The sequence below is a fragment of the Stigmatopora argus genome, chromosome 10 (genome assembly GCF_051989625.1).
Source record: "Stigmatopora argus isolate UIUO_Sarg chromosome 10, RoL_Sarg_1.0, whole genome shotgun sequence".
NCBI lineage: Eukaryota > Metazoa > Chordata > Actinopteri > Syngnathiformes > Syngnathidae > Stigmatopora > Stigmatopora argus.
Window position 1 is genome coordinate 17,875,512 of NC_135396.1, and position 14,357 is coordinate 17,889,868.

At 41.3% G+C, this 14,357-nt stretch overlaps 1 protein-coding gene across 2 annotated transcripts in view; it reads right to left on the reverse strand.

Moving 5' to 3' along the window:
• Positions 1-940: 940 nt before the first annotated feature.
• Positions 941-14,357, reverse strand: part of pipox (pipecolic acid oxidase) — a 99,374-nt gene continuing 85,957 nt past the window's right edge. For both annotated transcript variants that reach the window (XM_077610613.1, XM_077610614.1), the window contains 3 exons: positions 10,584-10,733; positions 9,867-9,942; positions 941-1,249 (listed from right to left, as the gene is read on the reverse strand). In XM_077610613.1, the coding sequence (XP_077466739.1) occupies positions 1,119-1,249; positions 9,867-9,942; positions 10,584-10,733 (357 nt within the window). In that variant the 3' untranslated portion in view covers positions 941-1,118. The remainder of the gene's footprint in view (positions 1,250-9,866; positions 9,943-10,583; positions 10,734-14,357) is intronic.

Consider the following 14,357-nt stretch of genomic DNA (forward strand, 5'->3'; position numbering starts at 1 on the left):
AACTGTCCTTAAGTCTATTTGTCCGTGCTTTGTGAGACCTGTAGCGTCTGCCAGAGGGCAGCAGCTGGAACAGCTTGTGACCAGGGTGGTATGGGTCCCCGACAATGTTCCCAGCTCTGCTGAGGTAGCGAAGGGTGGCAATGTCTTCCAGTGAGGGCAGAGAGCAGCCGAAGATTTTCCCTTCAAAGTAACACATTTGTTCTCCCTATCAAAACCATGAATATGGAGGTGAAAATTGTGAATCAGGGGGCGGCTTATAGGCGAGAAATTGTAAAACTCAACGATTTTAAGGCAATTTTAAGGGTGCGGCTTATATGCGACAAAATTCAGTACTTTCTCGGGCCGCACAAAATAAGGTGGGGGCCAGATTTGGCCCACTGGCCACCAGTTTGACACGGGTGCCTTAGGTGGACCAGGGCGCTTAGGAGGCATTTTCAACAGTGACTCAAAATCCAAACAAAGCTGCAATAGGCTCTGCATTGTCTTTCTCTACTGGTGATTTGCACGATGCGAAATTCACTCGCAACAAAAAAAGAAAATAAAGGCCTTTTATATTATTCGGCGCGTCGTTCTTCTACGGTGAAATATCGTTTCTTCAGCCCTGAGTGCTGCCCAATTCAGCACATATGAAGAAGCGGAGCCCTTGTTTCCGCTTGCAAGTTTCAGCGTGAATTTTGACATTTTTATGTTTTTTTTTATATTTGATATAAAACAAACGTGATATACTGAAGCCGCGAATGTTCAAACCACAAAGTGGTGAAAGATGACAGTATTAATTTTATAAAGGCTAAAATGTATCGTTAAAATAATCGCGATTGGCTGGCCACCGATTCAGTGTCCCCCGCCTAGTGCCCATGGTTAGCTGGGATAGGCTCCAGCAACCTCTGCAACCCTTTTCAGCATGTGCAGTCCGGAAGAATGAATGAAAGGCTCAAACCCATGGAATGAATAATTATCTTTAAAAATAGTATTATTCGAGTATTGTGACAAGCACTTAAGCAAATGCATAACAAATTTTGACTACCGTGTCAATTTCTGCTTCTCTTAAGGAAAAGGCTTTACATATAATGTGTCCTCATTATCAATATTACAATTGAAACTTAAGGTATCAATTATTTCTATAAAGATGAGAGAATCTTGCTCTGGAAGCGGCTAACTCGGAAAGGTGAAAGGTCGTAGGATGGCACTTCTCCAAGACTTAGCTCGCAGAGCAGCTTGCCAATGACAGGCCCAAACTTGAAGCCATGACCTATGGAAAAAAATGGCTCAAATAAGCAAAACAGATCAATACTTCTCAAATACAGTTATAAGAGGACCTTTGCTAAAAATTGTGATTAAGCAGCCAGAAACATGTAAGAACAATTCTACCAACATAGAATGAAAAAAAATGTACACTGAAAATTAACTGTCTGGAGTGGACCACCCTCAGTAGCAATAAATGAAATCAACCGTTTTTATAATGATTCTTTCACCTGTGACATTTTTAACCCATACTTGAAGAAATGTTTGAATTCCACAATGCTTTCAAGGTTCTCCAATAACCTTTTAAGCCACTTATACATAAGGCAGGTAACCCATCTATCTTACCTGCCCGAGGTGGCAATCCACCTGCCCTAATTTTATGTTTACAGGATCACCATACAAAACGATGCAACACATGCTTTAAGTTCGAAATCCCAAACGGAACATTATTGGATTGGATTGGATAACTTTATTCATCCCGTATTCGGGAAATTTCGTTGTCACAGCAGCAAGAGGGTGAGGATGCAGGAATAGGAAAGGCATTTTAGACATAAATAGATAGGTAATAAGTAAGTTAATAAATAAATACATGAATAAATATATAAATAAATAAGCGTGTTGCTTAGCACATATATACATACATACACATAAATGTACATGCATGCATACGGTAGGTCTTAACACTCAGCCATTTTTTGTTAAAGAGCCTGACAGCTGATGGGAGGAAGGATCTGCGGAAGCGCTCCTTCCTGCAATGAGGGTGCCGCAGTCTATTGCTAAAGGAGCTTCGGAGTCCCTCCACAGACTCATGCAGGGGGTGGGAGGTGCTGTCCATGATGGACATCATCCTGGTCAGCATTCTCCGATCTCCCACTTCCTCCACAGAGTCCAGAGGACAGCCCAGAACAGAGCTGGCCCTCCTGACCAGCTTATTCAGCCTGTTCCTGTCCCTCTCCGTGCTCCCGAATCCCCAACAGAGCACTGCATAAAACACTGTAGATGCCACCACAGTGTCGTAGAAAGTCCTCAGCAGTGTCCTGCACACTCCAAAGGACAGTAGACTCCTCAGTAGGTAGAGGTGGCTCTGGCCCCTTTTGTACAGTTTGTGGACTAGTCTAGTTTGTTGTTGAAGTGAACACCCAGGTACTTAAAATTCTCCACGATTTCAATGTCTGAACCCTGGATGTTCACCTGAGTGGTCTATTGAGGATTCCTCCGAAAATCGATGACCATTTCCTTTGTCTTACTGGTGTTGATGTAGAGGTGGTTTTGCCTACACCAGTCAACAAAGGCTGTGATGACTCCCCTGTACTCCAGGTCGTTCCCGCCCGTCACTCGTCCAACAATAGCGGTGTTGTCAGAGAACTTCTGGAGGTGGCAGGTGTCTGTATTATGTTTGAAGTCCGATGTGTAGAGGGAGAAGAGGAGTGGGGAGAGCACTGTGCCTTGTGGGGCCCCCGTGCTGCAAACTACCACATCAGACGTACAGTCATGGAGTCTCAAATATTGTGGTCTGTCAGTGAGGAAGTCGATGATCCATGCAGCTAGGTGGTTCCTTACTCCAGCCTCTTCCAGTTTCCCTCTCAGTAGGACTGGCTGAATGGTGTTGAACGCACTGGAGAGGTCAAAAAACATCATTCTCAGCGTGCTTCCCGTGTTCTCCAGGTGTGAAAGAGACCTGTGCATCAGGTAGGTGGTAGCATCTTCCACACCAATGCCTGGACGATAGGCAAACTGCAGAGGGTCCAGCTCTGCATTCATCAGGGGGCTGAGGTGATTGAGGATGATTCTCTCCAATGTCTTGATCAGGTGAGAGGTTAATGCTACCGGCCTGAAGTGGTTTGGCTCCCTGGGGTACGCAGTCTTAGGAACTGGGACCGCACAGGAAGTTTTCCACAAGGTGGGGACCTTCTGCAGACTGAGGCTGAGGTTGAAAATATGCAGAATCACTTTACCAAGCTGATCCGCACACTCTCTCAGTAGTCTGGAGCTGAGGCCGTCTGGACCGGTAGCCTTCCTTGCCTCAATCTTCTTTAGCTGTTTTATCACCTGATCGACAGTAATGCAGAGACCGGTGGAAGAGGGGGAGGAGGAGGAGGAGAACGAGGGGGGAGCGTTGCTTCTGGTCTGGGGGGTCAGGGGAGTGGGGGAAGGACTGAATCTGTTAAAGAACTGATTCAGTTCATTGGCCCACTCCCTGCCGCCGGACTCCGGGTCTCTCTCACTGTTCCCTCCATGGCCCGAAATGGTCCTCAAGCTCCTCCAGACCTCTTTGGTGTTGCCTCTCTGGAGTTGGTTCTCCAGCTTCCTCCTGTAGATGGTATTTCCCTTCCTTAGCTCTCTCTTCAGCTCCTTCTGGACGATTTTCAGACTCTCTTTCTCCCCAGACCTAAAAGCCTTCTTCTTCTTGTTCAAGAGGGCCCTTAGATCCCTGGTGACCCACGGCCTATTGTTGGAAAAACAACGGAGCTTCTTGGAGGGTACAATGTTCTCAACACAGAAGTTAATATAACTTCTGTGTTGAGAACATTGTACCCTCCAAGAAGGTCCGTATTGATGCGCAGCGGGCTGTGTAAAAAAATAATAATAATAATAAAAAGTAATATTCCTTGCAAAATGGTAGCGCCCATAAGTAAACGTAGACAAATATTTCACACGAGGAGCGGAAAGTTCACATGCGCAGCCATCTGCAAAGAAGACGAAAATGTGTCAAAAATGATGACACCCATAGCAGAAAACAAAACAGACGAAGCGATTGTGATTTTCCTCATTTATTTTACCTATCACATAGTCAAAATGTTACCTGCCCTTGGCGAGCAGCTCTCAAAATGTCCAAGGAAAAACAATCAATGTAGACCAAAAATTTAAATACATAGGAATCACTCTTGACACTCAACTTGTCTTTAAACGACAGATAGAAAACATGCAAAATAAAATTAAATTCAATTTGTCCAATTTTAGGTTACCGTATTTACTCGCATTTAAGCCAGACTAAAAAAAGGATGACTGAATCGAGGGTACGGCTTATATGCGCAGAAAAACACGACTTGCAAAAAAAAGCAATTTGACGGTGCCGTGACACGATGACGCCACGACAAAAATGGCGGCCATGCGTGCGCAGTGACGTCACGACGCAAGCGAATGCCGATACGATCATTAATTTCAAAATAGAGAAAAGATAAACAGATAAAACGCCTATGAATGAAATTAATGAAAAAACTATCTTGCATAAAACAATACGTTCCCGTCACTGCTCGCTCGGAACATGGCCATCTTACTATAGTTAAACGTGCTCAGACTGGCCAGACGTGAGTACATTTGTGTCTGCTGTTGCTCGCTTTGGGCGCCTCCATCTTACCGTAGTTATATGCTCTGACCATATCGTTTACCATCACAGCACATCACAATAGTTAAGGCTGATCGAAGGTCTTGCGGTCGATCATTAAAATATAAACCTTGATACTGCGTAATGTGCATGCTATTATTGCACCCAGAGACTTGGTGAACAATACGTATAGCGCTATGGCCATATTTCCTGGTTGCGCTTACGTTACTTCCTTTTTGAATTTGTCTATGTGCAAACACCCCCCTCCCTTTCGGAACACAGAAAGGAAACGATTGTACATTTGTGATTATGAAATACATTAAAATTCCACTTAGATTTTTTCTTTTTATTTCTTGTTCGAAAGTGACAACAATTGCAGTAATACGAACCATAAAAAATCAAGATATTTAGACAAGCAATTGGGCCACATCTTAAACTTCTGGAAAGAAAATTGTAATTTATGTCATTTAAAAAGCATCGGGTTCTCATCAAGATAGACTTATTTCTATTTTCAAATTGAATATTTTGATATTTTGCATTTACAGAGACAGGCATATTAACTTATGATATTGACCCTAATAATATGCTTTTGATTCATACAGTATCTCAGAAATGCCACGTGTGATGATTTTTGTTAAGATTTTCCCTTCAAAGTAACACATTTGAACTCACTATTAATACCATAAATATGGAGGTGAAAATTGAGAATCAGGGGTGGCTTATATGCGGGAAAGTCTAAAATTCAACAATTTTAAGGCAATTTTAGGGGTGCGGCTTATACGCGCAGGTGGCTTATATGCGAGTAAATACGGTAATTAAAAACAATCTAACGCCTGAGTCAACAAAACTATATTTTGACACAATGATCATATCACACGACTTACTGCCTAACACCTTGGTCATCGGCCTGCAAAACAACACTAAAATCAATTTAAACCATTTATAAGCAAGCTTTGAAAGTGTTGGACAGAAAGCCAAAAACGCACCACTACTGTCAGATATTAAAAAACACAAACGTCTTAACTGGGACAATACTGCAAATATGCAGTTGCCACCTTAGTTTACAAAATCTTCCAGCACAAAGCTCCTCTTCCACTGCAAGATTTTGTACAAAAAAAATCACATCAACAAGGGCTGGCTCTAAAGGTGACTGTGTTTTCCCTTCAAAAAGAGTGCATTCAGCTAAAGCACCTACTCCAAACTCCACTATGGCCAAGATCAAAGAGCTATCAAAGGACAACAGAGACCTAATTGTAGTCATGCACCAGGCTGGGAAGATGGAATCTGCAATAGGTAAAACGCTTGGTGTAAAGAAGTCCACTGTGGGAGCAATTATTAGAAAATGGAAGATATACAAGATCACTGATAATCTCCCTCGATATGGTCTAACTTCTTTTAACGAGGTCTCCACTCGTTACCTGTATTAATAGCATCTGTTTTAACTCGTTATCGGTATAAAAGACACCTGTCGACAACCTCAGTCTCTCACACGCCAACTCCCCTATGGCCAAGACCAAAGAGCTGTTGAAGGACACCAGAGACAAAATTGTAGACCCGCACCAGGCTGGAAAGACTGAATCTGCAATAGGTAAAACGCTTGGTGTAAAGAAATCACTGTTGGAGCAATTATTAGAAAATGGAAGATATACAAGACCACTGATAATCTCCCTCGATCTGGGGCTCTACGCAAGATCTCACCCCGTGGCGTCAAAATGATAAGAACGGTGAGCAAAAATCCCAGAACCACACGGGGGACCTAGTGAATGACCTACAGAGAGCTGGAACCACAGTGACAAAGGCTACTATCAGTAACAATGCGCCGCCAGGGACTCAAATCCTGCACTGCCAGACGTGACCCCCTGCTAATTTCAGTACACATCCATTGGATGATCCAGAAGAGGACTGGGAGAATGTGTTATGGTCAGATGAAACCAAAATAGAATATTTTGGTAGAAACACAGGTTTGCGTGTTTGGAGGAGAAAGAATACTGAATTGCATCCGAAGAACACCATACCCACTGTGAAGCATGGGGGTGGAAACATCATGCTTTGGGGCTGTTTTTCTGCAAAGAGACCAGGACGACTGATCTGTGTAAACTGTAAAGGAAAGAATGAATGGGGCCATGTATCGAGGGATTTTAAGAGAAAATTTAACGAGTGGCTTCGTAAGAGCCATTTCAAGGTCCTGGACTGGCCTGGCCAGTCTCCAGATCTCAACCCCATGAAAATCTGTGGAGGGAGTTAAATGTCCGAGTTGCCCAACGACAGCCCCAAAACATCACTGCTCTAGATGAGATCTGCATAGGGGAACGGGCCAAAATACCAGCAAGTGTGTGAAAAGCTTGTGAAGTTACAGAAAACGTTTGGCCTTCGTTATTGCCAAAAAAGGGTACATAAAATATTGAGATGAACTTTTGGCATTGACCAAATACTTATTTTCCACCATGATATGCAAATAAATTATTAATATTCTATCTTTGAATATGTTCATTAATATGTGCTGTCCCTTATTAATGAAATCAAACTAAAACTCAATGTAATTATCAGCCTGAAAAGAGAACTTGGCTACCCCTGCATTCGGGCAGTCATTAATGTCGCGCCCTGGCTTTAAAGGCATATCGTATTTCTAACAGATTCAATTCCCAGGTCAAAATTCATATTGTTAGCCCATAGAATTTTATCCCAGAAGTCTAGGGAATCTGAATTAGAAATGTTTTTTGGCATTGAACTCTGCCATGGGATGTGAGACTTGGTTCCTTTGTGACTCGTTGATTAGTTGTTATTGTTCACTTGCGTTATTTTTTGTCGGCCAGATAGTCATGTTTTACTCATTTGCGGATTTTGGATGTCACTATGGTTTAATTGAGTCCTGACGCTTATATATTATTTTGTATCCCTAACCCTTTTTTCAAAACTTTCCAAAACTTGTGATTAGCTATGGCTATTAAAAAATTCAACAAGCTGTACAGTGGTACCTCTACTTACGAAATTAAATGGTTGTGGGAACTTTTTTGTAAGTTGAAAATTCGCAAGTAGAGCATTACTTTATTTGTAAATTCTCTAATTCGTGGCAAGGTCCTCACAAAACTACCAACTAAACCCTTTAAAATTGATCAAATTGTCCCAATTTTGTAGGAAAGGTGTGAAGACACACACAAATGAGAGAAAATAATCATAAAATTATGATTATTAGCCATGAAACTGAATAATAAACATGCAAAATCTATTCGTGTTGAACCACCTCAGGTGCACAAATGTCAGGAAGCTAATTTTAGACAACAGAGACATAAAGCCCATGAACACATCTAATAAATATAAAATTAAGAATTCAAAACAACATTACATAAAACTTTGAATCTTTTTCATTAACATTTCTTTGGCATCTAATTTTTCATCCATTTTATTTAACGCCACCGCTTCTTACCAGTTTGGGTTTAATTCCCCTTCAGTAGTGCTTGTTTATGGACGTTTTGAGAAAAATTGATCTGAAGACAATTGCCTTTAGCGACTTTTAATAATGTTTCTAAAATGCACAAGATAAACATCGTCAAAATGGGCGATCAAACGACTCCTGAACACTCTCAGGCAATGTTCCCTCTAAGCTGCGCGCGTGCGCAATTGAGCACTACTCTCGTCTTCTCTGCGCAGCAGCAATCCTATGGCGCGCAGTAAAAAAAATAATCGGATATTTTTTTTTTTTTTTTTTACCCCTTTCTTCATGATGGCGCCGTTTAAGCGGCAGCCAGTGTCAGTAGCTCTGTCCACTTATGTTTTTCGTGTTTTACAGCATGTTTTACATGAAAAATTAGAGGGAACATTGACATGCACCTGCTTGTGGCAGGTGTGATACTGGTGTGCCCATAGCGAGCAATGATGATGTCGTGACCGGATGATTCGCCTAAAGACGTTTCGCCGACGGACGTTTGACAGACAGACAGGTCGCCGAATGAACGTTCGTTCAAACAGCGTTTAATGATTAAATACAAATACTAGTATTTGTTAGTTTAATGATTAAATACAAATACTAGTATTTGACCGAATTTGAGAGCATTTTGAGCCGTTTGGCGAATGGACGTATATGGACATTTTTTTGCCTCCATCCCGACATCATCGCGACATTTTACCGAGGAATTCACTTCCCTGGGCTTGGTTCTAATGTCCAAAGAGCTCCAGTATTTGTATTTAATCAAACGCTGTTTTCGGCTGGATTTGACCGAATTTGAGAGCATTTTGAGCCGTTTGGCGAATGAACGTATATAGACGTTTTTTTGCCTCCATCGCGATATCATCACGACATTTTACCGAGGAATTCACTTACCTGGGCTCGGTTCTAATGTCCAAAGAGCTCCAGTATTTGTATTTAATCATTAAATGCTGTTTTAGGATGGATTTGACCCGATTGCTGTCATTTTACGGCTCGGTTCCGCTACATCTGCCCGCCCAAGAGTGCTTATTCCCGGGCTGCCATTGATGGTAGACTAACATTGATTTTTACTATAATTTGGACAACACCGGCGGCGGGCCAGATTAAAAATCCTAACGGGCCGTATATGGCCCGCGGGCCGAGGTTGAAAAACTTGTACACACACGATCCGGGGACGGGGCGAGCGCGCGAATCCCGTTTCGGCGAAACCTCCGTTTGGCCGAATGAACGTTCGGCGGAACGTCCATTCGGCGACCTGCCCGTCTGTCAAACGTCCGTCGGCGAAACGTCTTTAGGCGAATCATCCGAGTGCCGATGATGTCGCTCATACTGGTACTCAGTGCGCTCAGGGAGGTTGACTTTCTGCTCAGCCCAACGAAAAATTAGAGGGAACATTGCTGTCAGGATGTTTTTTCCACAAAATCGGAAAGTTTGACACCCTGAATTGGTGGCCAGCCAATCGCAGGGCAGAAGGAGACAACAATTCACGCTCACCCTCATATGTAGGGGCAATTTAGTGTTCAACCAGCCTGCCATGCATGTTTGTGGGATATGGGAGGAAACTGAAGTAACCAGAAAAAAACCACGAAAGCCCGGGTAAAGCATGCAAACACCACAATGAGGATCAACCTGTGATCGAACCCACAAGCCCAGAACTGTGCGGGTGACCACGCTAACCAGTCGGCCGCCGGGCTGCCCTGGTCTCTCATTGTAGATAAATTACAGTAGCAGTTTATACAAAACTGATGAACATTTAAAAAGTTTCATAGATTTAGCCTCCTCACATAATTCGAGTGTACTTTAATGCTTTACAAAACGGAAATTTCTTGTGACATGGTAAAAATATTTTTTACATTATACTGTGCTGTATTGTACCTGAGAATCCTGCGCCAATCACAATATTGCCATATCCGGGGTGGCGGTCCAGCACAAAATGATGGTCAGGAGTAAACTGGGAATATATAATATGACGTATTAGTCAAGAAGAAGAAAATCAGAGAGGCTACAATAGAGATTGAAAATATATATATATATATATATATATATATATATATATATATATATATATATATATATATATATATATATATATATATATATATATATATATATATATATATATATATATATATATATATATATATATATTTTTTTTTTAACAAATTCAACCAGGGAAAAAAAAATCTAAATATTCATCTTAACTTATTTCTCTACATTTCCATTATGTCTACGGTTCCCCAAATAGCATATTTCCCCAAACACATGACAGTGAATGAGTGAACAGTAAAATCTGCAATTTTGGCAGTTTAGCAAGAAATGTTAAATCAATTCACGTGATTTGTTTTTGTGAGCCACACAAAACAATGAGGCAGACACGATCGATTCCCCTGGCCTTGAGTTTAACACCTGTTAGAAACTACAGCAGCTATTAATAAACCAGTAGATAGCGGAGTATCAACCAACATATACAATATAGCGTTTTTGCTAGAATAAGAGAATAGGCATGGAAAAAGATGCCATAGCTTGAAATCACCGCTGAACTAATTCACTTACTTAGATACACATTAGAAATTAGAAAATATTTCTACTAACTGTATACATGCAGTTCTCGACCAAGGAAGGCTCAGGGATTAGGCCCTTAAAACAGCGGGCAATGTAACGCCGAAGGATATCAACGTCAGCTCTGCCAGTCTGCATGTCTCTTTGGTCTGGATCAGTCTTACTGCCATTATGATAACAAATCTGTAATCACATAAAATTGTGAAAGAGACGTTCTTCAAAATACATGAAATATGTTTGAAGATCAGTGCCGAAAGCGAAGCAAACTGGGTACAATTGATACTGATACTGAATCTCTGAGTTTATTGGATTATATGTGCTCTCATCTAATTTTTATGTTATTTATTAACTGTTATTTTATTTTGAAACTGTTAAAATACAATCAGTGCTTCTGTTTTAATGTGAAGTTATTTGTTACACCACTGCCGTGATTATTGGCAGACACTTTATATCGGTGCTGTATTCCAAACGAGCACCTTGAATCCAGGCGACTTGCAGAGGAAACTTTGTATTGGTGCTGTATTCCAAACGAGCAGCTTGAATCCAGGCGAATTGCAGAGTAGACTTGCACAACAAAATGAACTTGTCTTTGGATAATTTTAATGAAAAACAAAACAAATAAATGAACATTCCTTTACACTGTAGACTTTGTGCATTACCAACAGTCATCTTGGAAACAGTGGTCCCAGCTCTTTTCAGGTCATCGACGAAGTCCTCTCGTGTGGTTCAAGGCTGATTCCTCACCTTTCTTAGGATAATTGAGACCCCACGAGGTGCTATCTTGCATGGAGATTAACTCTGATTGAGATTGATCATTATGTTTAGCTTCTTCCAGATTGAAATGATTGCTAATGACCTCAAATAGGTACATCTGATTCCGGATAATACATGGAGTGGAGGTGGAGTTTTAAAAGCGGGTCTCTAGGTGAATTCTAGCTGATAGACAGATGTTGAAATACTTATTTGCAGCTGTATCACACATATAATTTGTTTATAAAAAAAATAAAAAAAATCATACATTGTGATTTCTGGATTTTTCCTTTTAGATTCTCACAGTGGACATACAATGAAAATTTCATACCTCTCCATCATTTTTAAGTGGGGGAACTTGCAATATAGTAGTATGTTCAAATACTTATTCATTGTACATCAAACTGTCAATTCGCTTCTACACTTTACATTTTGTGCATATATATTGTTTTTCTCTAATTAATCCTCCCACATGCTTGCGTTGACCACATACGATGATACCACAGTTATTGAGATGTTCCAATGCTGTGATGAAAATAAATAATGATCAAGAGTAAATAGCCATTGTCTGTTTCATATTATTACATATTTGCTTTCAATCAAGAATATGCTTTCCTTTCCTATTAAACTTACTTTGCTATTATTATATGTTTGCTTGCAACAAAATAAAAACGTTGCTCCTGATAACCTTAGTTAGTCTAAATAAAGAGGAACGAGAACAAACTGGAGTCCTAAAGTTTTGCCTTTGCTAATAAACTTTACTCCTGGAAGTCTAAACAAAGAGGATCCAGATCTGGGAACTCCACTGCGTCCACCACAGACTCCACAAGACTTCCAGACCTTCATCTGTTTTGACTCTTGATGTCTCACTTGTTTTCATCTCCCCCCGGCCCCTTAGAGTTGAGACATACAATGTAACTAGGGTCCTTGAATTTAATAAAGCAACAGAAACAGACACACTTTCTCCAAAATGGCAGCGCGCACCGGTGCAGTGGCTCAATGCTCTTCAGTTTGGTGTCGTTCGTTATTTACTAACATCTGCAAGGAAAAGAAATTACCAATTTCGTCATACGCAGCTGGGTATGATGACAATTGGGTTTTTGTCTAGTCAATAATGATGACAAAGCCTATTTCCGATTATTATTATTATTATTATAAAAGACGTGTAAGGTCAGAATGGAGTTGGGACTTGCCCTCAACTGTCATTCTCCTTGTGAGTGAAAATTCCAGAAGACTGTCTTTTCCTCTTTATTTGTGGGTGCATTTGGGGAATGCCTATTTGTGAACCTATCAAACACTTACACTGTTTAATCTCTGTTCTTTTGCACATTACTTTACTCAGCCGCATAGGGGTTCGTCTATGCTTATGTACACTTATTATAAAAATATTTGAAAATCAAACAGAAACTCAATAAACTGTGTAAATTTTTAATTTTGCATCTGGGTGTGGCAGTAACATTACAGCTTCCATTTGCTGCTCAGTTGATGAACTTGTCATTTTTGGGAGCTGATGGGGAGAAGGGCACAGAATGCTATCTGCTCAGCGGGCACCGTATCGTCAAAACGCCCGTGATAAATGTAAAATTTCTTACCACTTAATAGGCCATACGGTATGTGTGAGTGACTGGCGTCAACGCTGTAACTAAATTATAATAACCATAGTTGTAATTTCCCAGGCTGAAAGGACTTGTGTTGAAAGAATAGGAGGCAAGAACCTCACTGGCTCGGAGGCCGAAAAACGGTCTCTGAGTGTTTTATTATTAAAATTTCATTGGGAAAAAAAGAAGAGTTAGGAGAGTAGTTTGAACCTTGCGGCCATGACCCCGAGCTGCTTGTCTCGTGGGGAACTCGAGTGCCCTTGTCCGGAGGTTAGTGCAAAAGTGTTAAATGTTTAGATGAAGCCATAGACTGTTGATTAATTGTAACGCCTGTTTGAATGTTATTTCAGGTTTAGTACGTCGGTAGAATTGAGGGTCACGCCCTCCAAATACGCGTCACACCTATAAAACACACCGTCTGATCGGGCGCAGTCTCAGTTGCGGGTATATTTTCAGTTTGTTGTCAATACATAGGGCGCCTCGTCGGGAAAGGCGCTAGCATGACACTTGGCTAGCATATGTTATGCTAGCCGCTAGTGTACCTATGATATGCCAGCCACTAGCATACCTATGTTATGCTAGCCGCTAGCGTATGTTTATGCTAGCTGCTAGTGTAGGTTAGGCTAGCTGCTAGCGTGTTTTTTAAAGACAGCTCGAGCAAAACTAAGTTTGATAGTACTTAATTGAGGTAAAAGGTACATAAGTCAATAGAAGTTAAATCAGTCAAACATCTACAAAATCGTCAAACTCTTCATGTTCTGTATCTGAGATAAAGAGTTTGGCGTTCAACATGTGTATTCGGGGAACTTAATTCCAGCTTTGGCGAAAGCTCGAACAACAGTTTTGAGTCATCCACAATCTATTGTAACACGCGACATGCATGCCTTTGATTCTCCTCGCTGTTATATCGGCATCAACAATTCATTCCAAATCGCCCCCTTAACTGGTTCGACGGTGCCTGCCCGAACTACTTTGTTGGCCATCCGGCATTCATCACTCCTAAGCCGTTAGCAAAGCTGTTAAATTGTGTTAGATCAAACATGCTTATAAAGCCACTTCCCTACCCCACCTAGCTGGATCAGATCACCTCTGCCTATCTCTCACCCCCGCTTACACTCCACTCCGGAGGCAAACAACGCCACAAATAAAGACAATAAAAACTTGGCCCGACAACGCACTCTCTCAGCTGCAGGACTGCTTTTCCCGCACCAACTGGGAACTTTTTGTACACGACAACCTCCAGGACTACACGGACTCTGTTCTTTCTTACATAAAAAACTGCATCGACAACGTCACTATAGATAAACGAATACGGGTTTTTCCTAACCAAAAACCCTGGATGACCAATGAGACACAGGCACTCATCAAATGCCGTAATTCCGCCTTTAGATCAGGGGACAAGATAAAATATAGCGCTGCCAGAGCTGAGCTGAAAAGAGGCATTAAAAAGGCCAAGGCA